The sequence below is a fragment of the Xyrauchen texanus genome, chromosome 49 (genome assembly GCF_025860055.1).
Source record: "Xyrauchen texanus isolate HMW12.3.18 chromosome 49, RBS_HiC_50CHRs, whole genome shotgun sequence".
Lineage (NCBI taxonomy): Eukaryota > Metazoa > Chordata > Actinopteri > Cypriniformes > Catostomidae > Xyrauchen > Xyrauchen texanus.
The window spans coordinates 17,411,870-17,439,453 of record NC_068324.1 but is presented as its reverse complement, the minus strand read 5'-3'; the positions used below and the strand labels follow the sequence as shown (position 1 = coordinate 17,439,453).

Genomic DNA, 27,584 nt, shown 5'->3' with positions numbered 1-27,584 from the left:
TTTCACCTAGGGGTGTACTCACTTTTGTTGCCAGCGGTTTAGACATTAATGGCTGTGTGTTGAGTTATTTTGAGGGGACAGCAAATTCTCACTGTTATACAAGCTGTACATTCACTACTTTACATTGTAGCAAAGTGTAATTTCTTCAGTGTTGTCACATGAAAAGATATAATCAAATATTTACAAAAATGTGAGGGGTGTACTCACTTTTGTGAGATACTGTAAGTATCTACCAGTGTCTGTATAACCATGACACTTCAAACTTTTAAAACTAGTATAAACTTTCAGACAAGTTTTTGTCAAGCTATCATCAAAGTTGGTCAAGTTCATCAACAAACTTCCTTTTCTAGTTGAGGATAGGACGTGAAAGCAAGATACAGCAAGAAAAGGTAAAATGTAAACTTGACAGTTTTTGAGGTTTTATTAAATTAGAAACAATTCATGACTTAACAGTGCAACTGGTAAAAACGAACAAGTACAAAAGACACTTTTGGCTCAAACAATTAAGTCAAAAAAGTTTTTAAGCAATATGCACACACATGGACACAAGCAAACAAGAGTCTCCATTTCATTTCTGAAGCAGTACCAAAGGGCTGTCGAACCCACTGTCCCGTTGACACACATTCAATTCTGAAAATAATCTCTTTGGACACATTTTACGAATACTCTCTGCTTCTGATCCAGGGATTGGTCCTCTGTTTTTACTTGTTCTGCGGTCTGCACACACATTGGGTTTAGACAGCGGTTTAAAAATCTCCTGGTAAATTGTTACTTCAGAATTATTGCCAATTGTACTTCCAAAGTCCAAACGATCCAATAAAGGGCTGTTCATTGAGAATGGCTTTCCAGGCTCTGGATAGGAGGATGTCAGGTGAATGTTGTTCATGAAGATGGAGCCGTTACTGGTTAAAATCCAGTCACTTTGCCCATCGTCCCGAACAGGATCTTCTTCTATCAGGAATGGCTTGATGGACGGATCTGTTCTTCCGGACTCAAACCCCTCCATGTACATTTCTCTGCTCTGCTTTCTTAAAGTGACATTAGGAGTCTTGACATCACTGTTGAAAAAGCCATCATCAACTACTTTGGAACAGGTGGCAAAGCGACCCTGTGTGCATTTTTGTGAATTGTGCAGTATCTTACCAACCATCTCAGTAACTTTAGGACTATAAGGCATCCCAGACTTGAGGGACTCAGGTTCAATGCCTTTAGATGTTGGTTTGATACCTTTCTGTTTAGCAGTCATGGTTGGGTTGTTAGTCTCAGTTAGGCTGTAGATCTGATGGATCTTTTTGTTCTTTCCATCCTTGTGGGCTTCATGCGAGGCACCACCCAGAACTTTAGCAGGAGACTTGTTAGTTTCAATGTGTGATTTTGCTGATCCACCTGAGCATGATCAAAAGAGACTTTAAAAAAAGCCTTGAGGCTGAGGTCTGAGATTAAAGACCCAAAGTTGATGTTTTACCTTGAGAGTTCTGAGTTCTTGACAGCTTACGTTTGGACACGGGGGTCTCCAGGACTTTGGCCATGGCGGCCAGTTTACTGGCAGCATTAATGATTTTCTTCTCAGCGCTGTAGAAGAGAAAAGAAATGTGATTAGAATGAGACTGAAGACCAAACCAGCTACTCAATAGAGGAGTTTCTCTGGTTTTCCGTACCCTGTGGTCTGGCCTCCATCTTCCAGCAGCTCCTGCAGGCAGGTGAGGTAGTACCTGCGCATCCGTCTGGCTGTGTCCTGTCTTTCCCTCAGGACCTCTGCCCTGATAAACTCGGCTGCTCGTTCTTTACTCTCCTGCAGGTACCGCAGCATATCACCTAGTTAACAAGCACATTGTTAGTTAAACGAATAATCCTCTCAATGAAGAATATGAAGCAAGAGGTTTATGCAATGAGGAATCAAATCTCATTCTCATCAAATTATGAATTACGTAACAGAGTTATGAATTACAATCCGAACAGAGGTCTTGGAGAACTCACCTTTGATTTCCTCCACTGCTTTCATGTATTGCTCTTTCATTTCCTCAAGACCTGCTTGAAGATTCTGCTGATTGACTGCACCACTGCAACACATCGATGAAGCATAATGAAGCATTATTCTACAAATATGCATGCCATCACTGCCATGCTGTTATAGGGGACATCAAACAAACCTTGCGTTTACAAACCTTGAAAGTGCTTCTGTCTTTGCAGTTTGTTTGAGTTCCTCAAGGCCTCTGAGATGACTCTCGCACTCTTTCTTTAAAGCAGCCTCATGGTCATCTGAATTGACACACAAACTAATGTTAAAAATATACATGATGTCACGCATGTGTGTGTTTCTTTTGGGGGTCAGTTTGTGCCAATCAATAATATTTGAGAAATCGATAATGCAATCGAGAAATCAAATCTCAATTATACAATTTTGAAACTCCATAAATGGATTAAAAAGTAAAAAATAAAAAATAAAAATAAAATTATATATATATATATATATATATATATATATATAAGGCATGTCGACTTAACGCATTAATAACGTGTGATTAATTTGACAAAAATTAACGCGTTAAAAAAATTAACGCACTTTAATCGCAATGCTTAACTGAGAAATTCAAGCTTGTAGTACCACCTGTTTACTCCAGAGGGCAGTAATTGAAATTTCAGACGTGTGAGCAACGCACAGTTTATACAGTGAAGAAAACAATTTCTTGCGTTCAAAACACTTGATGGAGCGCAAATGCGATCTTTAAGGGATCTTAATATGTGTTTAAAGATTGAGTATTAAACTATATTTAATTTGACACAGTGACCTAAACATTTTATTTTATGACGCGACACAAGCATGTCTGACGCAGGTCGTACGGTCTTTAACTCATACATATTTAATTACCAACGAGGTTAAGGAGGTATCCTTTAAACTGTTACACCGTTTTTACCCAGTCAATCTTTAATTAAGAAACATACTCCCTGAAATAGATCCACTTTGCTCCTTCTGTATTGCTGTGATGAAAAGTTTGTTTGTTTGTACGTACCTCTATTTTAACTAGTTTTCTTTGCTTTATAAAGACGTTTTATTTGGTTTTCACAGATTTGATAACCTAAGCAAACATTCACAATAAATCTCCAACTGACTGACAAATTCACTTGTGAAATGGATTGCTGTGAACTGTGTGATTGACTTATGATCAATAATATGGTAGTGAACAATATACATTGTATTCTAAAGCCGCATTTTATATTGTCTTATTAATGATTAACTCCTCTGCCACAAGAATGTAATGCATTTTAATTATCTGAATATTTGTTTAGTGTTTTATATATATATATATAATATTTAAAGTTAACTATGTATACCGGTACTTATTTCATCATTATATATTGAATTATTGTTATATGAGGGGCTTTCTCAGCAAATATTTGTATATGCGATTAATCGGGACACCATGTAATTAATTCGATTAAAAATTTTAATCGATTGACAGCCCTAATATATATATATATATATATATATATATATATCATATATATATATATATATAATTCATAAAAATCTAGGTTAAAAACTAAAATAAAATATTGAATTTAGCAACTGATAACACAAAAATCCTCGATAAACAAAGTATAAATATGAATTTAGCAACTGATAAAAAATATTATACTGATTTTGGCAACTGATAACAAAACCATTGATTAAAAATCATAAAAATATTAAATTGAACAACTAATAATACAAAAAGCCTAGATATATATACACAATCCCAATTCCGAAAAAGTTGGGACAGTATGAAAAATGCTAATAAAAACAAACATTTGTGATTAGTGAACATCACCATTTCATCCAATAACACTTATTAAGTATTTGGGCACTGAAGACACAAGTTTGTTAAGTTTAGAAAGTGAAATTTTCCCCCATTCATCCATTATGCAGGTCTTTAGCTGCACAAATGAACGGGTTCTTGGTTGCCGTATGGTGTGCTTCCTGATACACCACACATTCTCAATTGGAGATGGTCAGGACTGCAGTCAGGCCAATCTAGCACCCGCACTCTCTTTATTTGGCCAGTATGTGGTTTGAAGTTGCCCTTCTGGACAATGCAGGGATGTCCCTGGAAAAGACAGTGCTGGATGGCAGTATATGCTGCTTCAAAATATGTACATATCTGTCTGCATTCATGGTGTTCTCACAGATGTGCGAGTTACCCATGCCATGGGCACTGACACCCCCCTGGGCCATACAAACACTGGCTTTTGGACCTGACGCTAACAGCAGCTTGGATGGCCCTTTTCCTCTTTGGCCCGGATAACACGACGGATGAGTTTTTCAAAAGTTTTTTTAAATGTGGACTCTTCAGACCAAAAAACACAGTTCCACTGTTCTACTTTCCATCCCAGATTAGACTGATCCCAGAGAAGTTAGCAGTGCTTCTGGACAGTGTTGATGTATGGCTTCTGCTTTGCATAGTAAAGTCTAAACTTCCATGGGTGTATGCAGCAGCGAGTGGTGTTGACAAACAAAGGTTTACTAAAGTTATCCAAGCCCATGTTCATGATATCCATTACAGATAAATTATATTTTTAAGACAGTGATGTCTGAGGGATCAGAGATCAGGCACATTCAGAAATGGTTTTCGTCTTGCCCTTTACGCACAGACATTTGACCAGATTCCTTGAATCTTTTAACTATATTGTGTACTTTAGAGGGTGAAATTCCCAAAAAACTTCCAATTTGTCTTTGGGGAACATAGTTCTCAAAGTGCTGGATTATTTGCTGAAGCATCTGTAGGCAAATTGACAAGTTTCGAATTATCCTTGCTCTTGAAGGTCTAGGCTGTTTTTGGAGGCTCCTTATACAGTATTATGACACAACTGCCTCACCTGTTTTTTGTTTCTATTAGCATTTTTCACGCTGTTCCACCCTTTTCAGATTTGGGGTTGTATATTACATTACAATTCAATACTGAATATAGATACAACTATAAAATATAGAATTTAGCAACTGATGATAGTCTAAAAACCCTGGATAAAAAAGAAATTATAAATAAACTAGATTAAAAACAAAAATATTAGCAACTTAATATAGAAAACCCCTACAATTATTTTTTTTATAAATCATAAAAATTTTATATTAAGTTTAGCAACTGATAATACATAAACCCTAAATAAATTGCTATAAAAGGAGAAATAAATGAATACATATTTAATTTAGCAACAACTGACAATATTTTATTGATCTACCAATCAATCTATCCATCTATGTAAGCGGGAATGAAAAATGTAGTAAGCCAGATTCAAACTAATGTTGCCCTCGTGAGCACCACAACTCAGTGTCAGAGAGCACATTTGCAACAACATGCTAGGTCAGTGCTCTGATTAAAATATTTATAATTTTTTTTATATGCAATTATGATGCGATTTACACTTATACATTTCATTTGTTTATGAATTTACAGATTTTTCAGTTGATTTATGGATTTCTCAAATGAACATTGATTGGCACAAACCTACATAGCTTCTAACAGAGAGTATAGTAGTAAAAACACAACTCTTCATCATTGTCTTAAAAAACAAAAAAGTCTGCATACTAAACATGGACTACTGGGTACCTTTCATCTTCAGCAGAGTGCTTTTGTGTTCTCGTACGGTTCTCTGAAGCTGACGACAGGCCTTTTCTAGATGCTTCTGGAGCTCTTGATTCTTTTTCTGCAGCTTCGCCAGAGATTCGGCACATCCAGCGCTGCTGCATTCACCCTCCTTCCTCTGAGCCTCAAAACCTGCTGGAGGAGAAGAGTAAATGGTAAAAAGATTCCAGAGAGATTCCAGAAGTGTGTGAGTTTTATATAACTGATGATCCTACTGATCTCAGCCTCATGGCGCTCCTGGGTTTCCTTCAGCACACGTCTCAACTTGTTGTCGCTGCTCTGAGGTGTGGGACAAAAAAATAAACATTTAATGCATTTCTCTAGGTGGAGACTGATATAATATAGAGACTTTATAAAAGTTATGAGTGTCTCATGTTTAATGGAAAATTATGAACGCTTTGGGTGCAGTTGGGTCAAGAGAGGTATTTGGATTGATTGATCAGTCTTAAACATGTATGTGGCTACTTTTCGTAAAACAAAAGTAACTAACACTGCAGTGACAATGCATATTCTTTACAGTGTTGGGGAGTAATTCATAAAAAAAAAAAATGGACACTACTGACTTCACTAAATTTTTCAATAAGCAGACAGACACACACTTTCTTCCACTCCTGCTTGGCTTGGTTGACTGCTTGAATAAGTGATTCTCTGCAGATTTCCCAGAGTTTGGATCTGAGGGTTCCAGTCACGTTGCTGGGCTTCTGTCCCTCTTGACTCTCTCTCCTCTCCGCACCCTCATGTATCTCCTGCAGCACCTCCTTTAGGTCAGCGAGCACCTCCTCCTGTCCCCGCTGCATTTCCTCCAGCAGTCTACAATACAACAGATGTACATCTTATACACTGTACATTCGTCAAATGTGAGTTTCAAAATCCCCAAATTAACCTACTGATTTCCTATCGCTAACTTTTGAATTAATTCCATGTATTGTGTTAGGGGTCATTCACACTGAATGCATTTTTGCACACTCAGAAACATAATTTGAAAAACGGTACAATGTAAACATTCAGTCAGGAGACATCTTTGACTGTTGCGTCTTGACATTGACTATCGTATCTCTTTTGTCTAAAAGACTTCCTTAAACATATTGATCGACCATTAATTATGAGGATTACAATTATTAGGTACCTGATCTTTTGCTGACTCCTCCAATCCTGTTCCTTCTCTCTGAGTGTCTTCTGAATTTCTGTGTCTTTCTGTTTGAGAATTTGCTGCACTTTCTGCTCCAGAACAGCCTGTAGTTTGTGTTTGTGCTCTCTCTGGAGCTCTGCCCTGAGACTGGATATCTCCTCCTGTTTGTCCCTGATCCAGACGTCTTGGGCTGCTGCCAGCTCTGCTTTGATGAGGGCAGCCTGCTCCTGGCCCGAGCGCTCCAGTAGAGTGCTGAGGGAATGCACTTCCTCCTGGAGCTCCCCATTTCTCCTGTTACACTCTTCCAGTTTCGTACATTTAGTGTGAAGCATCTCCTGCCACCTGTCTTCGGCTGCCTTCACAGCTGAAGACAACTGATATAAAGACAGGATTCCCACACCAAATAAGCAAAGAGGTTAGCACATCCTAACAGAGACCATTCACATATAGTCTTAAAGGTCTTCAGTTTAATTCCAAGTATCAGAGAGAGGGTGGAAAATGGTCATCTAAAACTAAATTAAGTTTTCAGTGCAAAACATTTACAAACATTATCAGTAGTGTTCAGGGAACAAACAAAATGGTACAAAGGTTCAGAATATGACCCCTTTAACTTGACAAATACCTGTTCTTGAACATGTTGCTGTTGTAGCCTCTCCCATTCATCTTTTTCTACTTGCAGGTTGCTTTTGTATTCTGGGAGGGAGGTCAAGTCCTGGAGCCACCGAGAGCGAGCCTGGGATATTGCACCTTCAACCTAAAAAATTTAGTCTGTTAGCAAAACCTTTACTACAGAGATCTATTGTGTTTAAGGAAGCTGGAGATCTGTCACACCTGAAGTGCTATGTCATCAGCATGTTTCTGCTGCAAATCTCTCTGAGCACATCTCACAGCCTCCTCCACTGATTTGGCCAGGGTGGCTGTAGCCTCCATTTGCAGGTTCTCTCTCTGAGCGCTGAGTCTGGCCTCCAACTGACCCACAGTCTCTAGACAGCTGGTCTGGCACACTCCCTCACAGGTGTCTGACTGCCTGACCTTCCTGATCTCTTCCTCAGCTTCCTGTAGCCTTTGAGCCCAGGCCTTCTCCAACTAACACAAAGAAATGTAAATAAAGACAGACAGAAAGAAAGGAAAAAAGAGAGAAAGAAAGGGACAAAAGAGAAAAACAAATCAGACAGACAGATGAAGATCAACACAAAAACAGATGAAACTAAAGACAAAGAAATAGACAAAGACAAACAGATTAAACAAAGACAGACAAAATGAGAGACGAGCCAGCAAAAATATAGACATAGACAGAAAAAACTAACATTAAATAAATGAGATTAAACAAGAGAACAAACAGAATAAACAAAGACTGACAAGACAGGGTGACAAAAATACAAATGAAACAAACAGAAAGAAACAAATAGACAAGACAAACAGATTAAATAAAGTCAGATATTATACAAAGGGACAATCAGATTAAACAAAGACAAGACAAAAAGACATGGTGAAAAATTCAGGCAGACAAAATGCAACAAAGACAGGCAAACAAAACAAATATAGACAGATGAAACAAAGAAATAGACAAAAAAGATAATATAAAGACAGGCAGATAAAACAAATACAGACAGAGACTAAATGAAAGAAACAAAAAAATTATATAAAGACAGACAGCCAAAACAAATACAAAGATGAAACAAAAGAGGCAGAAGGTGAAACACAGACAGCCAAAACAAAGATGAAACAAAAGAGGCAGAAGGTGAAACACAGACAGACAAAACAAAGACAGAAATAAATAGACTAAAAAGACAAAAGATTAAACATGGACAAAAAAAAAAACGACAACATTCAAGAAAAATACAGACAGACATGAAACAAAAGAGAGAAAGACAGTAAGACAAAAACACATGCCGACAATACAAAGCTAGAAAAAACAGAAGAGAATGACAGACAAAACCAATACCGACAGACAGAGAAGTGAAAATTTAAGACAGTCTGACCAACATCAGAATATCCCAGTGATATTATGCAAGATCATGACAGTCTTAGCATTGAACACTGAAGACAGGAGTGAAAGTGGCCCATCATTACTAACCGTCTCCTGTTCTTGCTGCCAGCTCTGCCTGGCGGCATCCAGCTGCTTTCTGACCTGCAGCTCAATCTCAGCCGGTGTCTCTTTCCTCCACTGGGCTCTGAGCCGAGACACGTCCTCCTGATGCTGATGCTCCAGATCAGATCTCAGTCTATCCAGAGCAATATCACTCTCCTCTCTGCTCTTTAGCTGTGACAACACAAGATCAAAGGTTAAAACAAGACTAAACAAATATCATAGTCTCACATAGACAGTCTTTGCTGGCATGAACTGGTCCACTTTATAGCTCTGAAAACCGCCCAAGAACAGATAGGAAAAGACTGTCTGACTGACGTGTAAAACCAAACACACTTCACTTTGGGGTTTTTTAACATACAGAGAATGAGGTAAACTTTCTACAACATACAATGTTAAGTCTTCTCTCTTCTTCAAACTTGTTCTGCATATTTTCTTCCAGCTTGTCCTTCTCTTTGCAAACAGAAATGTAGCATTCCTGCACAGCTAACACCTTCTGACTAAGGTCGATGAGTTTCGACCTGTGGATGGACACTATATATATCAGTGAACAACATTAGGAATGCTACAATATCTTTCTAATGGTTTGTTTCCAATTTTGTTTTTCTGGTAAAAAGTTGAGTGAAGTGCATTACTTTAGTTCTTGCATATGTTGCTGATGCTCACTGGTGAGTTGCTCTATGTGAGCCGTGTGCTCATGTGTGAGCTCTGCCCGCATACAATTCACAACGTCATCTCTGTACTGCTGCTGAGTCATCTCATACCTGCACACACAGAGCATCACAGAGAAAAATACATTGCATTAAGTGACTTAAAAGGAATTGTTCACCCAAAATGAAAATTCTGTTGTTATTTACATTTACCGGACATACTTTAAAATTCCTCCTTTTGTGTTCTTTAGAAGAAGAAAGTCATATGCATTTGGAATGACATGAGGTTAAGTAAATGACATGGGTGAACTATTTATTACTTGAAGCAAGCACTAAATAACACCAGGATTAACAGAGCATGTAGTGTGTTGCCCCAGCAACAACGTTTTACCATGTACATGGATAATTTTAACCCTTATGTTGTGGTCACTTTGACCAGAACTTTTGTCTTACTATTTTTTATGGTTTTCTTTACATTTATGTTATCACATTTCCTGGTCTTAGTCAAGATTATAGCAGCAGAGTTTTGCACTGAGATCAAGAAGGATCAGAATTGAAAGCTATTAAAGTAATTTGTGACCCTAACTAATGCCGTTTCATTGCTGTGGAATTTGCGAAAGCCAGATTGAAGCAGCTCAAAAAGATTGTTTACAGTGAGAGGAGTGTATAATTGAGAAGCCACAATTCTTTTCTTCTTAAAATCTTTGCAAGAAAGGGAAGATTAGGAATGGGACGAAAGTTGTTAAGATTGTCGAAACCCAAGTTAGTCTTTTTTAGGTGCAGGGGTTACAGCAGCAGTTTTAAATGCTGCTGGCACAACACCAGTGCACAGGGAGTCATTAATTACACTCAAGACAACAGGACACAAAGAGGCAAAACATGATTTAAACAAACAAGTTGGAATAGGATCAACTATGGAAGTGGCAGCTTTCATTTGTGATACCTCATTACCAAGAGAAACCAGGTCAAGTGAGGAGAAATTTGAGAAAGAGCTGTCAAGAGAAATAAGAAATACTAAGAGGAGAAGCAGATGAGACAGGAGCACTAAGAATGCATTTACGAGCAATGTCAATCTTGGTGCTGAAAAAAATCAAGAAATCTATTACAAAGGTGAGTTGAAGCAGGCACAACAGACGAACAGTTGTCTGGGATTTCTTTGATTATAGTCAATTATCTGATTAAAAAAAAAAAAAAAACAGGACCTGGCGGATACAATTGCATGGATGCAAAAACACGTTCAGTGTGGACCTTTAGGTCAAACAAAAATTCTTGTCTAATGTATTTGCCAAGGTAGGATTGTAAGTAATGTTTTTCAGGAAGGGCCTAGCAAGTTATGAAGGATGGGCAGCTTTTCTTATTCATTCAGTCATAAATTAATTAATTTGCATGTGTAAGGTCTCCTCGCCACTCCTCACCTCTCTGCTGCTTCCTGCATGTCCAGCTCTTGGATTATCTCTCTCATCTTAGTGCAGAGCTCAGAATTAGCTGCCTTCAACTTATCCTCACTCTGCTTCAACTCCTGGTTCCTCTTCTCCAGAGTCTGTAGTTCTTACACAGCACAATTTATTTAACATAACTAATTAGAGGCTGACCGATATATCGGTTTTACGAATTAAGTGTCAATAGTTGCTTTTTGGAACACTCAGTTATCTTAAAACAAATCTACACTGATAGTTGCTGAAAGGATTAGTTTTACTCCTACATGTTTCTCTGTGACCAAAACCATGTATCTAGGCTACAAAAAGCTTTATTTGGTGAGTATTTATGGGCCAAGACTCTGTAACCATAAATGTTTATGGACTAATTAGGGATTATTAATGGAAACATATGACAATTGATGAGCGATTACTGATGATCTACTATAATAGTTGATCTATTGTCACACATTATACATGCATTTCTGCATATATACAGTGAAATTATTTTTTTCACATAGACCAGCTAAGCTAGGGTGAGAGTGCAGGGTCAGCCATGATATGGTGCCCCTGGAGCAGATAGGGTCAAGGGCCCAACAGTGGTGTCTTGGCGGTGTTGGGGCTTGAATCCCCGACCTTCTGGTCAGTAACCCATAGCCCTAACCGCTGAGCCACCACTGCCCTATTGATGAATGAGGATGTACTGTTGATTAATTACTACTCATACAGTATTTATTTGCCTATATGACAATGTTTACTGTACTCTACAGTGATTCTACTGTAATACATTACAGATGATTGTAAGAGTGCATGTTTTGTTTTGCTTATGTGTTTGTGTTAGTTGGAAGCATGCACATCTCAAAAGTTCCCGGTTTATTTCGGACATTTATAATTAAAAGTCCCATGTTATGCATCAAATCTTAATTTTTTTCCACGGTTATTATTGGGGTTTTGGTTGCATGATAATACACTGCATATGGGATTTTATCAGCCAATTATTTGGTTTTCTGCCTTTTCCCACCACCTTAGTTACCGATATTGGCAAAATCCACTATCGGTCCACCTTGACCTCCAAAACTATCTTGTGTGTTGGCAGGCCAAAAAGGGGCTGTATTCCATGCTATTGTAGCATTCTAGCTTTTCCTTAAAGTCCACTTATAATGTACTTGCAGGAAAAAAAAATGATATATCAGGTTTTCCTGAACATTTTCCACCCTCTCACTTATTTACTGAATTTGAATCAACATGAATCAGCATTTGCAACCCAATTTCCTCCCGTAATCTAAGTAATACTTCAGTATTCCCCAGTAAAACGCATGACGGGGCTTTATTGAATGTTGTCAGGTCTTAAATTACTTAAAGACAGAAAAGTCCCCAAACATATGACGATACGACTGGACAAAAACAGATTCAGACCTCCACTCTCTCCTGCAGGAGTTGCCGCTCCTCCTGCAGTCTGACAAGCTCTTTGTGAGGAGCAGCATTCATGAGAGATGATTCCAGGTGTTTCTCCAAACTGCTTTCCCTCACCTGCAGTAAAAACCACATGCATGAAAACTAACATCTACTAAAGCAAACTAAACAGACAGGTCATTAATTGATGCTGTAGTTGGTCGGTATAACCTTGGAGTCCCTTGTGGTCTTCTCGGCCTGCTCTAGCTGTGTCTGTAGCTTCTCTACGGTAGACTGGGAACTCTGCAGTTCCTCCTGCAGCTCTGAGATCTTCAGTCTCTTGGTCTTCAAGTAACTCAGGCAGCGCTGTAACTCAATTTTCAGCTCTCTGACCACATCATCCTTCGGCAGGCCAGAGTCTCCTTCCTCTGCTATTCGAGGTGTGCTGAAAAACAAAAAGAGTAACAAAATAATTAAAATTCCAAGAGATTTGAAACACATGAAAGTTTATGAACAAATTATAGACCTTAGTTGAAGTAGATTTCAGATTGAATTTGCTGTTAACAAAGGCAGTGTTGATCTTTAGCTGATGAAATGTAAACATCAGAATCAGAAAATATTATCTAGATTTAATTATCGATTAACAATATAACACTACCTGTGTATTTGCCCATTTCTCCACTTGGACTTCTTGATTCCCAGGTTCATGTAGGACTCCGAGAGCTGGTTCTCCCAGTCTCCATTTGTCTCTAATAAAAGGGCTCCATGTTTAACAGCACACTTGTACAGATTTATCTGCTCCCTTAGCTCAGTCAACTCCTCCTGTTAAGAGAAAAAACTGTTTACATTCTGATCATTATGTGACACTTTAAGAAGTGTAATACTGTTCAAAAATCAGAGAAGTGGATTAGCCAACCTGTAGGGCTTTGTTGAGGTCTTCACTGATACTGCGGGCAGATTGAGCCTGTTGTAGTTTCATCTGTAACTGACTCACCTCTTGTACTGAGCCTGTAGAAAATAAATTAAGACATACAAAAGATATAAACAGGCACAAAGGAGAAAAACATTCATAAATGTGGTTTGATGTATTATCTAGAGCTCCCTCCCTAATCCAGCCAAATTATTTGAATACATTTATTTCCACACACATAAAAGTGAATGAAACCGAGGCTAACATGCTAAACAGTTTTAACTGCAAAAGAAAAATTGTTCTGGCCTATAATATGACCCATAAGACTTGAGCAATCAGTAAACACATAAACAACAGCAGCACATAGGATGAAACACACCAGTGTGGAGCAGCTTGGCACACTGCTGCTGGCTCCCCTCCAGGCGCTGTGTGAGCGTGTTGATGACGGAAGCCCGGTCCACCTGATCCTTCTCTCTCTGATGCTCCAGTTGTCTGACCTGATCCAGCAGCCCCTGGCCCTTCTGAGCCTAAAAAAACATCCACATTCAATTTGAATGACAGGCCTGTACTGCCCTCTGTTGTATATTGGTCATAGCAGGTTAACAGCACTACAGTGTTAATGGCCCTGAATTGTGCACACTTGATTTCATGTTGTATTAAAACATTAACATATACAGTACATTTATTATATTAGCTCTAACTGATTGCATAGTACAGCAGGTTTTTCTCCAAATTCTACATATCTATAGAGTAAAACACACATACATTATTTTATTCATGAATCATTTTCTACCAGATTAAGCAAACTTCTGGGGACAATTTTTCCCTAAAGTATACCTCCTCATCTTGACTCTGTGATTTAGTATCTAGTTTCTGCTGAAGGGTGAGCAATCTGGCCTCATACTGTTCCCTGATGGTCACAGTGTCTCTGTCGTGCTGCTCACATGCTCGCATCAGCGTATCAGAGCGACACCGCTCCATCATCTGCTGCTGCATGCTGCCCATCGCTGCCTCGGCTACACACTGCTGCTTTACGATCTGCACGCGCACACACACACCCACATACACACATTTTCTCTCTTACGAGGTGCAAGTACTTGAAGTGATCTCCACCAAGGGGTTGCCTTACAGTGTTTTATGGCTTTGCAGAATTTTAACAAGCCCTGATATTATGGTTTTACTAATCAGGCTTTTACTTGGTGTTGTTGCGGTGTGTGGTTTATATCCTCCTACCTCCTTCTCTCTCGCTGTAAGAATCTGAATCTGTTTTTCTAGAGATCTGATTTTTTCTTGCAGCTGAGATTCTCTCTCTTTTGCCTCCTCCGCTAGAGTGCTGGACTTTTTCAGCGATAGAGTCAGACCATCTTTCTCATCTAGTTGAAGAACGAGAAATGGCATAGTTTAAATGATTAATAAAACTGATGGAAAAATGAAACACTTCGGGAACTAACACAGCAATAAACTAGCTAAGATTCACTTTGGTCCTTGCATCACGTCTCGAACTCTGAATGTACAGCCATGGCCAAAAGTATTGGCAGTGACATACATTTTGTGTTTTGCAAAGTTTGCTGCTTCAGTATTTGTAGATTATTTTTTAACATGTTCATGGTATACTGGAAAACAATGACAAGGCTTTTATTGGCAAAAACATTCAATATATGCGAAGAGTCAATATTTACAGTGTTGACCCTTGTTCTTCATAACCTCTTCAATTCGCTCTGGCATGCTGGATATCAGCTTCTGGGCCAAATCCTGACTGATGGCGATCCATTCTTGCCTTATTAGTGCTCGGAGTTGATCACAATTTGTGGGCTTCTGCTTGTCCACTCGCCTTTTGAGGACTGACCACAGGTTCTCAATGGGATTAAGATCCGGGAAGTTGCCTGGCCACGGATCCAAAATTTCAATGTTATGATCTCCGAGCCACTTCATTATCACTCTTGCCTTGTGACATGGTGCTCCATCATGCTGGAGAATTGCTCCTGGATTGTTGGGAGAAGTTGCTATTGCAGGACGTTTTGATACCATTCTTTATTCATGGCAGTGTTTTGGGGCAGAATTGTGAGAGAGCCCACTCCCTTGGATGAAAAGCAACCCAACACATGGATGGTCTCAGGATGCTTCACTGTTGGCACGACACAGGACTCATGGTAGAGTTCACATTTTCTTCTCCGGACTATCGATTTTCCAGATGTCCCAAACAGTCGGAAGGGGGCTTCATCAGAGAAAATAACTTTGCACCAGTCTTCTGCTGTCCAATCCTTGTACTTCCTGCAGATTTTCAGTCTGTCCTTGATGTTTTCATTGGAGAAGTGGGATCTTTGCTGCCCTTCTTGACACCAGGCCATTGTCCCTCACTGTGCGTGCAGCACTCACGCCAACCTGCTGCCAATATTGAACAAGCTCTGCACTGGTGGTGACACGATTCTGTAGTTGACTCCTCAGGAGGAGACAGTTCTAGCACCTGCTGGACACTCTGGGACGTCCTGAAGCCTTCTTCACTGCAGTTGAACCTCTCTCCTTGAAGTTCTTGACGATCCGGTAAATGGTTCTTTAAGGTGCAATATTTTTTGCAGCAATTTCCTTGCATGTGAGGCCATTTTGATGCAAAGCGATGATGGCTGCATGTCTTTCTTTAGAGGTAACCATTGCTAACAAGAACACAATGATTGGAAGCACTTCTTCCCTCATTTTATAGCTCTTATAATCCAATCAGAATGATAGAGTGATTTCCCCCGACTAATACTCTTCACGCATTCCCAGGTGCTGCTGATATGATTAGTGAAATTATGTTGGCTGGTAATTTTGTGCCAGGGCTAAAAAAAAACCTGAAATTTGGGTTATTGTGATACATTTTTTTGGCCAATGAAACTTTTTGCAATAATTTTAAATGCATCTGATCACTCTGCACAATAATCTAGAAATAATGTGAATCAACACCACAACAACCGAAGCAGAAAACTTTGCGAAACAAAATTTATGTCACTGACAATACTTTTGGCCATGGCTGTAGACCAATATATCGGTTTTACCGATTAATCGGTGCCGATAGTTGCATATTAGAACTGTCGGTTCTCTGCAAAAGTTTATGCAGCCTTCTTGTCTGTGCCCATCTCTGTAAGAAAAGACTTAAGCAATTTTTAAGATTCAATATATCCATTTAAATAAAAAACAATAGACTAATTCATCGGTTATTTGCCTTTTCAACCACCTTAGTTATGGGTATTTGCAAAATCCACTATCATTCATCCTCTATTCTGTTGCTCTCAGTCTAGTTGAACAGTTGCTTCCCCTGACTGAAAGTCATAGAGTACGGTTGCTGTTCCAGCTCCCAGCTAACCAATCCCAGGGTGCCATAGTAACCAATCACATTTCACAAAATAAAAAATGAGGCCCAAATTTGGTACGTCTTGAAAAAATACAAGTCCCAAAATGATTGTGCTTTCATCATCAAATCAAATGCCCATGCCTTAAATTTACTGCACAAGTGACGTAAAACAAGACAAATGTCAGCTCAGCTGTATTTAAACCAGTTAATCTGGTTAATCTTACCTTTGACGATGGTAAACTGGTGCTCTAGATATCTCATCCTTCTGCTGCAGTCGTCTAGTTTCTGTTCCAGTTCCTTGATCTGTCTGAACTGAGCTCTGTTCAAAATCTGAAGCTGAGCCAGCTGCTGACCTTCTGCTGTATCTAACCAATAAACATACAACACATTTAAATTTTCATAGTCTCTACAAATATGTTTTCATTTTATTTTAGCTGAGAAAAAAATAACAGAATTGTAAAATATCTTGAGTTGCTCACTTTGTGTTGAGTCAATAAAGTCCCTCTGAAGCTGGTCAAAATGGCCATTCTGAGTGGCCGCTTGGGAATTGAACATCTTTGGTTGGTTTGAAGGCTGATGTGGGTGGTAAGTGGCCTTATAATGGTCAGCAGGTTTGTTCGCAGCTCCTCCGTTATCAAAAACCTTCAATAAAACATAGAATCATATAAATACAAGCCACTATTTGGTCACATCCAATTCATGATGTGGGCAAGCCAATAGTTTAACTATATTTCCATAAACATTAGAAATTAATCAGAAATGCTATGTTTTGTTGAGTGAAGACTTAAAAACTTTTGCCTAATTGATCTTAATCACAATGCAAGCTATTGAATTACTATGTATTTGAAGGAGCCTTTGCATGTTTTAGTAGCATCAGATTTAGTAGAGTAACAGGAAATACTGTGGAAAAACAAGGGTTATAACATAGTAATATTAAATATATTAAATAAATACTAGTATAGTGGTAATAGTGTAACAGTGCATATTCACAAGCCGAACTTAAGCTTGCTGACATTCACCTGGAAGTTGTTTCTAATGTTGCTTTGCTTTCCATAGTTCCCATTGTTCTGGACCTCCGCTCCATGATAACCTGCCCCATGATGAAGAGCGTTATGTGGTAAGCACTCCTCTTCAACCCGGTCCCCAGCTGAGAAATTGCTGCCATGTGACTCCTCCGTGTCTGCGGATGAGTGGGCATAGTCTCCGTTCTGGTACTGGTAGCTCTGGCTATTCTGTTGGTCCCAGCCTGTGGGTAATTGTTCAGTCCCAGACTGCAGGTGATGAGGGTGACTGTTGGTCTGTGAAGTGTGACTCCTATAGCTGTAGTCTCCATGATAAGGGCCTTGATCATATTCCTCATAGTGCTAAAAAGACATTTACAGCAAATGAAATGCACAAGTGGATATGTGATGGTATGCTAGACTCTTTTAAAAGAATCATATCATAGAAAACAGGATGTGTTGTGCTCTTTTCAAATACAAGAGTTTGATGTGCTAGGTTTACATACTCCAACATTCATATTTATTACATGGCATCTATTAAAACAACAAACACATCTGATATTGATAAACGCACCTCCTCATGGGAAGGTCTTGTATGCTCCCACTGAGGCACATTCAAAGCATTCTGTGGTCTGAAACACACGGTCAGTCAACCAAGAGAATATTAAATAATTTCAACTACTCCTATGAACATTGTAATACAGTCAAGTGGACACTTAATAAGCCATTAGACACAAGTTTCAGAATTTTGTACAATATCTCAAAGGGAAGTGTTCTGTACCTGTTGTCATCTCCTTGGTGACTGCAGTTGGATCGGTCGAGCTCAGGTGAGGAGCATTCACGACTGTCCTCCAGCATATCATCAGGGAGATCAGTCAGGAGCTTGTGGAGCTAAAAAAAAAAAAATACACTTGATCACTATAATGTCTGATCAATCAATCAGGAGCTAAGCCACTTTGTCCCCCACCTTCAGGCAAACACTACCGGAATGAATGCGGTTTAGTCAGAGGTGAACTGGCCCCCCCAAGTGATTCTGGTTTCTCCCAAAGCTATCTTTCTCCATTAACCAACATCTAATGGAGTTTTGTGTTCCCTGCCACAGTTGCCTTCAGCTTGCTCACTGGGGTTATAAATACAATTATTATTTAATTACTTATTTTTAAACACAATTTATAATAATTGAATCAAACTACACAATAATGACTCTAAGACTATATAGATATTACAGTTTAATTTTCTGTAAAGAGGCTTTGAAACAATGCATGTTGTGAAAAGCGCTATTCAAATAAAAATGACTTAACCGTCAAGGCATAAACTACTTTTCTATCCCAATGCAGAATGCCTTCTCAGTGGTTACAGTAAGTAGTGCAGTGCACTTTTTATGATTGTGCATCCACACTATGCAATGCTTTCAGATCTCTACTCTTTGCTGCATGAGTAGCTGACAATATATTTCACACAGTGACAGCAGTATTCTGCAGTGTGACATGATATACTTTATCTAAAATATTTATGTATACTTATGAAATGATCATGTGCATTACTGTTTTTATGATGTAATTTAAAATGAGAGATGACACTGAATATGTGTACTTTAAAATATTCAAAATTCAGTTGTCACATCATAATTAAAAAAAACATAAAGACATCAGAAACAGCACCTAAAATATACATGTTCACTTAAAGGAAAATTCCAGGTTCAATACAAGTTAAGTTAAATAAACTGCATTTGTGGCATGATGTTTACACAAATCTAATTTCAACTCATCTCTCCTTTTCTTAAAAAAAAAAATCTGTGTTACAGTCAGACACATACAATGGAAGTGAATGGGGACAAATGGTAAACGTTAAAATGCTCAATGTTTCAAAAGGCATAGCACCAAGGCATAAACAATATGTGTGCAAATATGATTTAAACAACTAAACAGTTCAAATAATATACAAGTTTTAACAGAAGAATTAAATGTAAGTGCTTTAATAAAATTAGATGTTTCACATTTCTGCCCCATTCAAAAATTTGCCCCATTCATTTCCATTGCAAGTGCCTCACTGTAACCTGGATTTTTTTTTTAAGAAAAGGACAATTAAAAAATATTTTTTGTGGTAAATCAACATTATGCCACAAATGCAGAGATTAAATTGTATTGAATTTACAATATTCATTTAAAAGGAGTCATAACATGCCTAATATAAATATATATATATACACACACAACAGTTATTTCTGGTCCTCGAATCTGATTGGACGAGAGATGATGCATGAGTGCTAATGTCTCAGAATATTGGGAGCATCTTGGGATTCAGTGTCTTGCCCAAGGACACTTCGGCATGTGGAGTCATGTGGACCAGGAATCAAACCACCAACGCTGTTTATTAGTGACCGACCTGCTCTACCAACTGAGCCACAGCCACAGCTGCCCCATATTCAGCAGCAGCGCTGTTAGTTAGTCAGTCTGTCTGTCTGTCAGTATTTTCATTCATCGGCACTCTGTGACTTCTCAAATTACTACTACACTACTTAGGCTAGGACATAGCTTTAAGCCGCTTTAAACTAACAGCTTCAGCATTTTGGCTCATCACAGCTGAGAGACACAGCACACGGATTAAATACATAAACTCAAGGCACTTACCTGTTTCAAGACATTCCACATTGGAGAGAATATACTGTTCAAAATGGTGGAGTACATTGCGGTTTCTATAGTGAAAGACTCTTGCTTACCAGCTACCATGAAATAGAGAGCAATAACCCCGCTCAGACGGCTATTTTTCCACAAAGAAAATAGTATGCATTTGTCAAAAATGACATTATGTTCAGAAAGCTGAATAACATGCTACAGCATCTCTGCTTGGGAGTGGCAACAGACAGACACAGATAATCTCACAACACACACACACACACACACACACACACACACACACACACACACACACATCCTTGTTTAATAACTTGATAGAAACAGCCCAAGCCATGATACTAGTTGTAAAATGCAGTTTTTGAGAGGCTTGGATGCATCATTTGGTTTGAGCAACGTCAGATTCTAATCCGTAAATGTTAGAAATTAGTTCCATGCACAAATGTGATTTTTATGATCATACTTTATATTTTTTTTTACATTTACTTGTTCATTGAACTGTTGTATATAAGCAATAGCACACTCGCAATCATGCTTTATGGCACAAAGTCAGCACTGCTGTGATTGCCTACAGCCTCACTCGTTCCTGCCGCAGTGCTGATGTAGGGCCATATCGCACTCTTGTGATATTGCTTAAATATATTTCTAAAATACAATTATTTTCTAAAGTCATTCTGACACTCTGTCAAAAACACTTTGTTTTGATGCTGCTTATCCTTTAAGAATTAAGGTAAATGCCCACTGTTCTAACTGACTCACTGCCCTTGATTGAGCTCCTCTCTCATTGCCATCTAACTGTTCACCACTACTGGGAGGGGCTATGGAAGTGATAAGGTAAAGTAAGCATTGATGAGCAGTTGTGGAGGTGGTCAGATACAAATATCTACCACAGTGTGACATCACAATGGAGGAAATTTAGATTTTGGCAGCTTGGTTTCAACAAATGCTATTTTGCAGTGAGAGGGAAGTTTTGAGTTCTGAAACTTACAGTATGCTTTTACAGTAGAACTCTTATATGTCAAAAGATAAAAGGAAAATATGATTCCTCATGTCATGACCACTTTAAAAGAAATTCCAGGTTCAATACAAATTGAGCTCACTCGACAGCATTTGTGGCATAATATTGACTAACAAAAAAATTCATTTTTAACATGTCCCTCCTCCTTAAAAGAATCTGGGATACAGCGAGGCACTTTCAATGGAAGAGAATGGGGCCAATTCGTAAACATTAAAATACTCACTATTTTAAAAGTATAGCCACAAGATGTAAACAATATAAGTGTAAAAATTACTTAAGTGTGATAAAAACACTTACTACCTTTTCTACATATTTATTCCCAATTTTACAACCTCATTGCTATGAGGGCGAAATGCTGTAAACCCTAAAATGACTGTTAAATGCATTTTAACTACATTTTAAACAACTTTACAGCTCAAATAAATCACAAGTTTTAACAGAAGAATTCATGTAAGTGCATTTATAAAATAAGAAGCTTCATATTTCTGCCTATAAACCCTCCAAAAATTGTCCAGATTCACTTACAATGCAAGTACCTCACTTTAACCTTGTTTTTTTTGTTTGTTTGTTTTTAAAAGAAAAGGAGGGAGGAGTCGAATTTTTTTTTTGGTGGTAATCAACATTATGCCAGAAATGCGGTCGATGTTGTATTGAACCTGGAATATTAATTTAAGCATTCATTCCAATTTTAACCTAAAAATCTTAACCATTGATATTAGTCAATCTAAAATCAATTGTTTTGTGTACAATAAAAGATCAGTATCCATCTTATTTTGCAATGCGGAAGCAAGCAAGTGGTTGCATTTGCAGCAAGTTCCGTTGTCATCTGCCATAATGTAAATAACTCGAAAGATAATAATTCCAGAATTTAGTGATGTGGGTTTATAAATGGACAACCACAGGATCAATAGCACAATAATATGCTTATATAGAATAATTTTAAAATGTCTGCATTTATTGGAATTGCATATATTGATCAATCACTTGTTGCTGTGTGTTGTATTAAAGAGACGATAATAAAATATGCTTCTTTACCAAGAGCGTGACGATGCAATATTTTCATTTCTTCATGTAAACCTATATTCATATGTAACTGCATAACCTTTATTTAGTTATTTCAAACGCCATACTTAATGAGAGATCTGCTTGTCTATTATACACCGCTAAGAAAGAAAGAAAGAAAGAATGTTCTCCGAGAAGAAGAGAATAGTGCATTTATTATTTTGCTAAGATGACACAACATGCTGGTTTGGTGCAGTGAAAATAAAGAAAAGCTATAAAAATGCACACTGAGCTCTCTATTGGTTGTGTGAAGTTGGTGGTAGCTATGACAGATGGAACTGAGGACAGTTTCAGTGCCTGATCTCTCATTCATTAATAGTTTCCACGGTCTAGCAGTCATCTGCCTATGCAACAGTGTGTGATGGTAAAGTGTGAAAAACTATATGCACTCCAAACCAATGTGTTTATGAAAATAATATTCAAATGATAATATGATGGCATATATTGCCAGCCTACAATATAAAACAGCATAATTAAGTATTAAGCAACAAAACAGAGCATAAGCAAGCAACCGATTTGTAGCAGGTCAATGAAAACCATGGCAACAGTTTAAAAAAAAACACACACGCCCAGTCATAAGTCAGACAAACACCAGCACACGGCCCTGAGGTGTTTTAAAGGAGCCCTGCACAAACTGAGCTTTCAGCAACTATGATATCTTAACTCTTAGAAACATACACATTAAAAGCTTTACTTTCACTCTATGTAAAAACACAGCTGTGAAACTCACCCTCCATAAATCCTGCCGGATGACTCTCACATCCTCAAACGTTCCTTCGGAAACACAACTTTCCCGCATTTACACGAGCACTACAGCTACTGCAGACCTCTTGAGCTTAATCACATACTGAAGGACTATTGTGTATGTTATGCTGGATCTCAGCAGCATGAGTCAGATATGAATAACTCAAAAGAAGAGGAACTAAGCTATGCTCATTTGTCCAGGCTCATTGGAGGTTGGCCCAATGCGGGGGTCAGACTACAGTGTAGTCACTACACACTTCAGTTGACTAGAGCAGAAACATTCCTCCTCTGATGGAAAATAGGCATACGGCCAGTAAAAATGACACTGCATACAATGCACATCCAAATCGATTGTCACAATTCATATCATACGTATTTTTCCGGTTCTAATCCATTCCATATGTAGAGTGCAAAGCAAAAGAATTACTTAGAAAAAGTCCCTGATTCAAAATCAACTGGCATCTTTTCATCTTACCATTCAGAGCAAAACTATAAGTCTCATCTTGATCTGAACAGTAGAACAGATCTTTGGGAGTACTGAGGACAATGGACATTCAGGCTGTGACAGAAAACACACCTGACTGCATTTCTCTTGCACCAGTGGCAGCAAACGTTAATTCATACAGCAGATAGCATTAGTGTGAGTCAGAACACACATGCATCTGATTGGAGAAGACTTTGGTCTTTAAAAACAAACACCTTGATGGAAGGGTTTCACACTACCTGACTAAATAGCTTAGTCAGAAGCCATGAATTAATCACCTCAAGTATGGTTACTTTTATGCTGCCTTTGCCACAACATAGGCTGAATGTTAAAAAACATTTTTAACCCATTATTTCATGTCAATTTAAAAAGGAGAGGAAAAACATGTTGGACAATTAGCCCACAACTCGTGGTTTGTGTGAAAGATGATGTCTTTTGTGTGGAATAGAGTTAGATTTTTGCTGATAACAATAATTACAATAGACAACCATCAGCACCATTCACTCAGTAAAAGCGATATATCGGTCTACCTCTATAGAACGGTAAAACAATAGTAAACAACAAAAACAGAAAAACGGTTAAACTAACACCAATTAGAGATGCACCAATGTATCAGCCAAACATTGGTATTAGCCAATAAAAGCAATTATCTGGACTATCGGACTTCAGCTGATCTTTTTTAAAGCAACTGATAATCAAGTCCAATTATTTGCTGTCAAAAGGGGAAAGAAACATGTCAGATAAGTAGCTTACAACTCCTGTGGTGTGTGAAAGAAAATGCCTCTTTTGTGAAATTACTTTCAATCAGGTGACAGTTACAGCAGAGTTGGAATATGTAAGCTTTGCACTTCTAGAATTTCATGAGGTGGAACTTAGGTATGTAATCGAGTACTTGGTTTGCACCAGCTACTCCAGTATTAAAAACACTACTCGAATAAGTGCAATTTTCCTTTAACGCATTTGTTTGCAGTGAGCATCGCTCAATTACACTGTTTTCCCTCTGAATCTCTCACTAAATCTCGCAGTTACAATTTAGTCCGCTGGGGTGCGATGAGGATATGGGAAATCAAAGGGTCTGGGTAGTATTTACGCTGACTACCAGCCCTGGAGTCACAGGTTAAAATCCAGGGCATGCTGAGTGACTCCAGCCAGGTCTCCTAAGCAACCAAATTGGTCCGGTTGCTAGGGAGGGTATAGTCATATGGGGTAACCTCCTCGTGGTCACTATAATGTGGTTCTCGCTCTCGTGGGGTGCATGGCGAGGTGTGTGTGTGGATGCCGTGGAGAATAATGCACTGAATTCACTAATCATAATGCGAGAGAATGGAACAGAAATGGGGAAGGTAAATAAGATTCATATAAATATCATACATCACTTCTGCAAAGACATTTTTTTCTCTACTGAGATGATTTTTGGACACAATCCTTTTTTAATGTAAAATGTATGAACAAGGAAATACATTTGCCAAAAACATAATTAAAATTGCAAATCACAATATCTTTAAAAAATCTTAAATTTCAGGAGCAGATACACATTTTTGTCCAATAAAATGTTTAATTAGAAATACCACATTCCATTTAATAAGTACAGTTTTGCCAGGCAGTGATGTAAATTAGCCTAAACTCAATTGTCCATTTATTGAAATAGGACAAGCTCTTTGATATGTCCCGTCCCCACTTCCTGTTTCGAAAAGAAAATGGTAGGACAAAATTTTAATTCAACGACAAGATTTATGCTAAAATTACATGAATGTAAAAGCTCTCCGTAGGGACGTGAAGAGCCCATGATTGAATGTGCATAGCTCAGATTTGTCCTTTCCCTGCCAACATATTTGCTTTTATCAAATCAAATTTTCAGCAATGTATTGTTATAATTGGCAGAAAATATATTTGATATTTTGCTTTAAATGTCTTCTTGACAAAAAAAAAGAAAAAGAAAAAAAGAATTATAATGAAAAATAAATAAACTGCAGTAGATTTTACATTTGCAATAATAGCTGGAAAGTATACAGCTATACTTGACAGTTATATGTCAAGTTATATGACAGTTAAGTCAATAGGCAAACATTTAGCTTGAAACGATAGCATACAATGCATAACATTAATGGCTGGTTTGTAATTTAACTCATTCTTACTGATGCTTCCAAGAACATCACAAATACTTTTTGCAAATTCGACAAAACCTTATATTAAATGCGAAATGCTCCTTATCGTTGAGCCCTGACGTGCATCAAGCAGCTCGCCTTTCATTTGTGTATTTTTCATTTATTATATATTATGTATTTTGTGTACTTTGTAAAGTAATTGTGCAATTGTATTTTGTGTACTTTGGATATTGTACACAATGTGCATACCGTACATACTGTTCGGTGCATAATGGGCATTGAGGAAACAATTGATGGAGAGTGTGTATTTTTGGGTGCTGTGTCTAGTCACAGTACTCTTCTGATTGAGGACCCAGTGACCCTTATTTATCTAGAACAAACAGGCTCAGATGCTCCTGAATACATTTTACCTGACATTTTATGAAGACAGGATTCGTTTTTGTCAATCTAGGCATCGACAATTACACAGAGCAAAATAGATGTGAGTGTATCAAGTGGGTGTGTTTGTGGATCACTGTACAATAACCAGAGTTCAGTTAGTTGGACAGATACCTCTTGTTCTCTGGCATAGTCTTCCTGATCATACTCCTCTTCCTCCTGCTGAGTCTGTAAAGCTGCACTGTCAAAATCAATGGACATCCTGCCGACCTGAGGACAATCAAATTCAGTTACCCTTCACTTTACTAGTGTTGCTGACTGTACTGAGTGACAACTGCTTATTAAATAAATCAGTTTATTGTAGTTAGATAGTGGTCTAAAACGCAGATTAAGTCTACAAGCAATTCGTAACGCATAATATAACATTCGTTTACCAGCTTCGGTATACAGACACGACCACACGATATTTGCTTACCTTTAAATCCTTTCTAAAGTATCCAGTCTTAAATAAGAAAATAAACAAAGTGTCTCGAGCATGAACATAGTACAAGTACTGTCCTTCACGAGCTCATCACACCAATGCTGACATAAAATGACATGGTTACGATTAATAACCGTCATCGAGTGATTGTACGGGTGTTACATGAGTAAATCACGGTTAGAAGATGTCTGAAAAGGACTTTAAAGCAAAAATATTGTGAAAATTCGGTCCTTTGAAACATGGCGCTCTAAACAGCGGCAAAAGTCCTGACGTATGATTGGCCGAGAGAGGAATGACGTAAAGCAAGCGTTACAGCCAATATTCAGCTCTTATAAATGATATTGCAAAGCATATTACGTTTCAACCAAAATGAAATGTAATGCAAATAATAATATACAATAAAGTAAAATGGACATTTCTGAAAGGTTTAAAAAAAAAAAATGTAAATATTTTTGGAAAAACTTTATAACATCTATCATTATTTTCCGCGATTTAATGAACACAATTATGGGTATTTTTTTTTCTTTCTGTCAGCTGTAATATATATGTAATATATATACACACACATATATGTGTGTGTGTGTGTGTGTGTGTGTGTGACTTCTACAGAACACAAAGGTTTTCAGAATATCTCAGCTCTGTAGGTTCTCACAATGCAAGTTAACAATGGACAGAAATTTAAAGCTCCAAAAAGTACATAAAGGCAGCATAAAAGTAATCCATATGACTCCATTGGGTTTAATCTATATCTTCAGAAGTGATATGATAGGTGTGGGTGAGAAACATATCAAAACAATTTTTTTATTTAAAATAAATTTCACTTGTTTTTTTGCGATTCACATTCTTTGTGCACATTGCCACCTACTGGGCAATGAGAATTTATAGTAAAAAAAGGGTTTAAATATTTATCTCTTTTTCACCCACACCTATCATATCACTTCTGAAGACATGGATCAAACCGAGTCGTATGGATAACTTTTATGCTGCCTTTATGTGCTTTTGGAGCTTTCAATTTCTGTCCACCACATTGTTTGCACTTACAGATCTGAAATATTCTCCTGAAAAAAAATTATTTGTGTTCTGCAGTACAGTCACATACATCTGGGATGGCATGAGGGTGAGTAAATGATGAGAGAATTTAAATTTT

The 27,584-nt window shown here is 37.9% G+C and overlaps 1 protein-coding gene across 1 annotated transcript; it reads right to left on the bottom strand.

The window, feature by feature from the left end:
• Window positions 1-406: 406 nt before the first annotated feature.
• On the bottom strand, window positions 407-26,570 carry cep152 (centrosomal protein 152). The gene is made up of 29 exons (XM_052123064.1): window positions 26,432-26,570; window positions 26,131-26,226; window positions 18,314-18,423; window positions 18,107-18,164; window positions 17,551-17,895; window positions 17,011-17,173; window positions 16,756-16,896; window positions 14,437-14,576; window positions 14,041-14,241; window positions 13,583-13,730; window positions 13,210-13,301; window positions 12,952-13,115; window positions 12,525-12,738; window positions 12,318-12,431; window positions 10,902-11,026; window positions 9,472-9,600; window positions 9,228-9,357; window positions 8,825-9,010; window positions 7,579-7,833; window positions 7,370-7,501; window positions 6,745-7,121; window positions 6,218-6,428; window positions 5,834-5,897; window positions 5,583-5,753; window positions 2,166-2,259; window positions 1,978-2,060; window positions 1,659-1,815; window positions 1,466-1,572; window positions 407-1,386 (listed from the first exon to the last, which is right to left on the bottom strand). The coding sequence occupies exons 2-29, from the start codon at window positions 26,215-26,217 to the stop codon at window positions 569-571; spliced, it is 5,016 nt and encodes a 1,671-aa protein (XP_051979024.1). The 5' UTR covers window positions 26,218-26,226; window positions 26,432-26,570; the 3' UTR covers window positions 407-568.
• Between the last annotated feature and the right edge of the window lie 1,014 nt (window positions 26,571-27,584).

Coding starts and splice junctions, on each gene's coding strand:
- cep152 (XM_052123064.1), bottom strand. CDS start 26,217: ATGTCCATTGATTTTGACAGTGCAGCTTTACAGACTCAGCAGGAGGAA. Junction 16,897..17,010: donor CTTTATTGACTCAACACAAA/GTGAGCAACTCA, acceptor TTTATTGGTTAG/ATACAGCAGAAGGTCAGCAG. Junction 14,577..16,755: donor CCAGTTTACCATCGTCAAAG/GTAAGATTAACC, acceptor TTCTTCAACTAG/ATGAGAAAGATGGTCTGACT.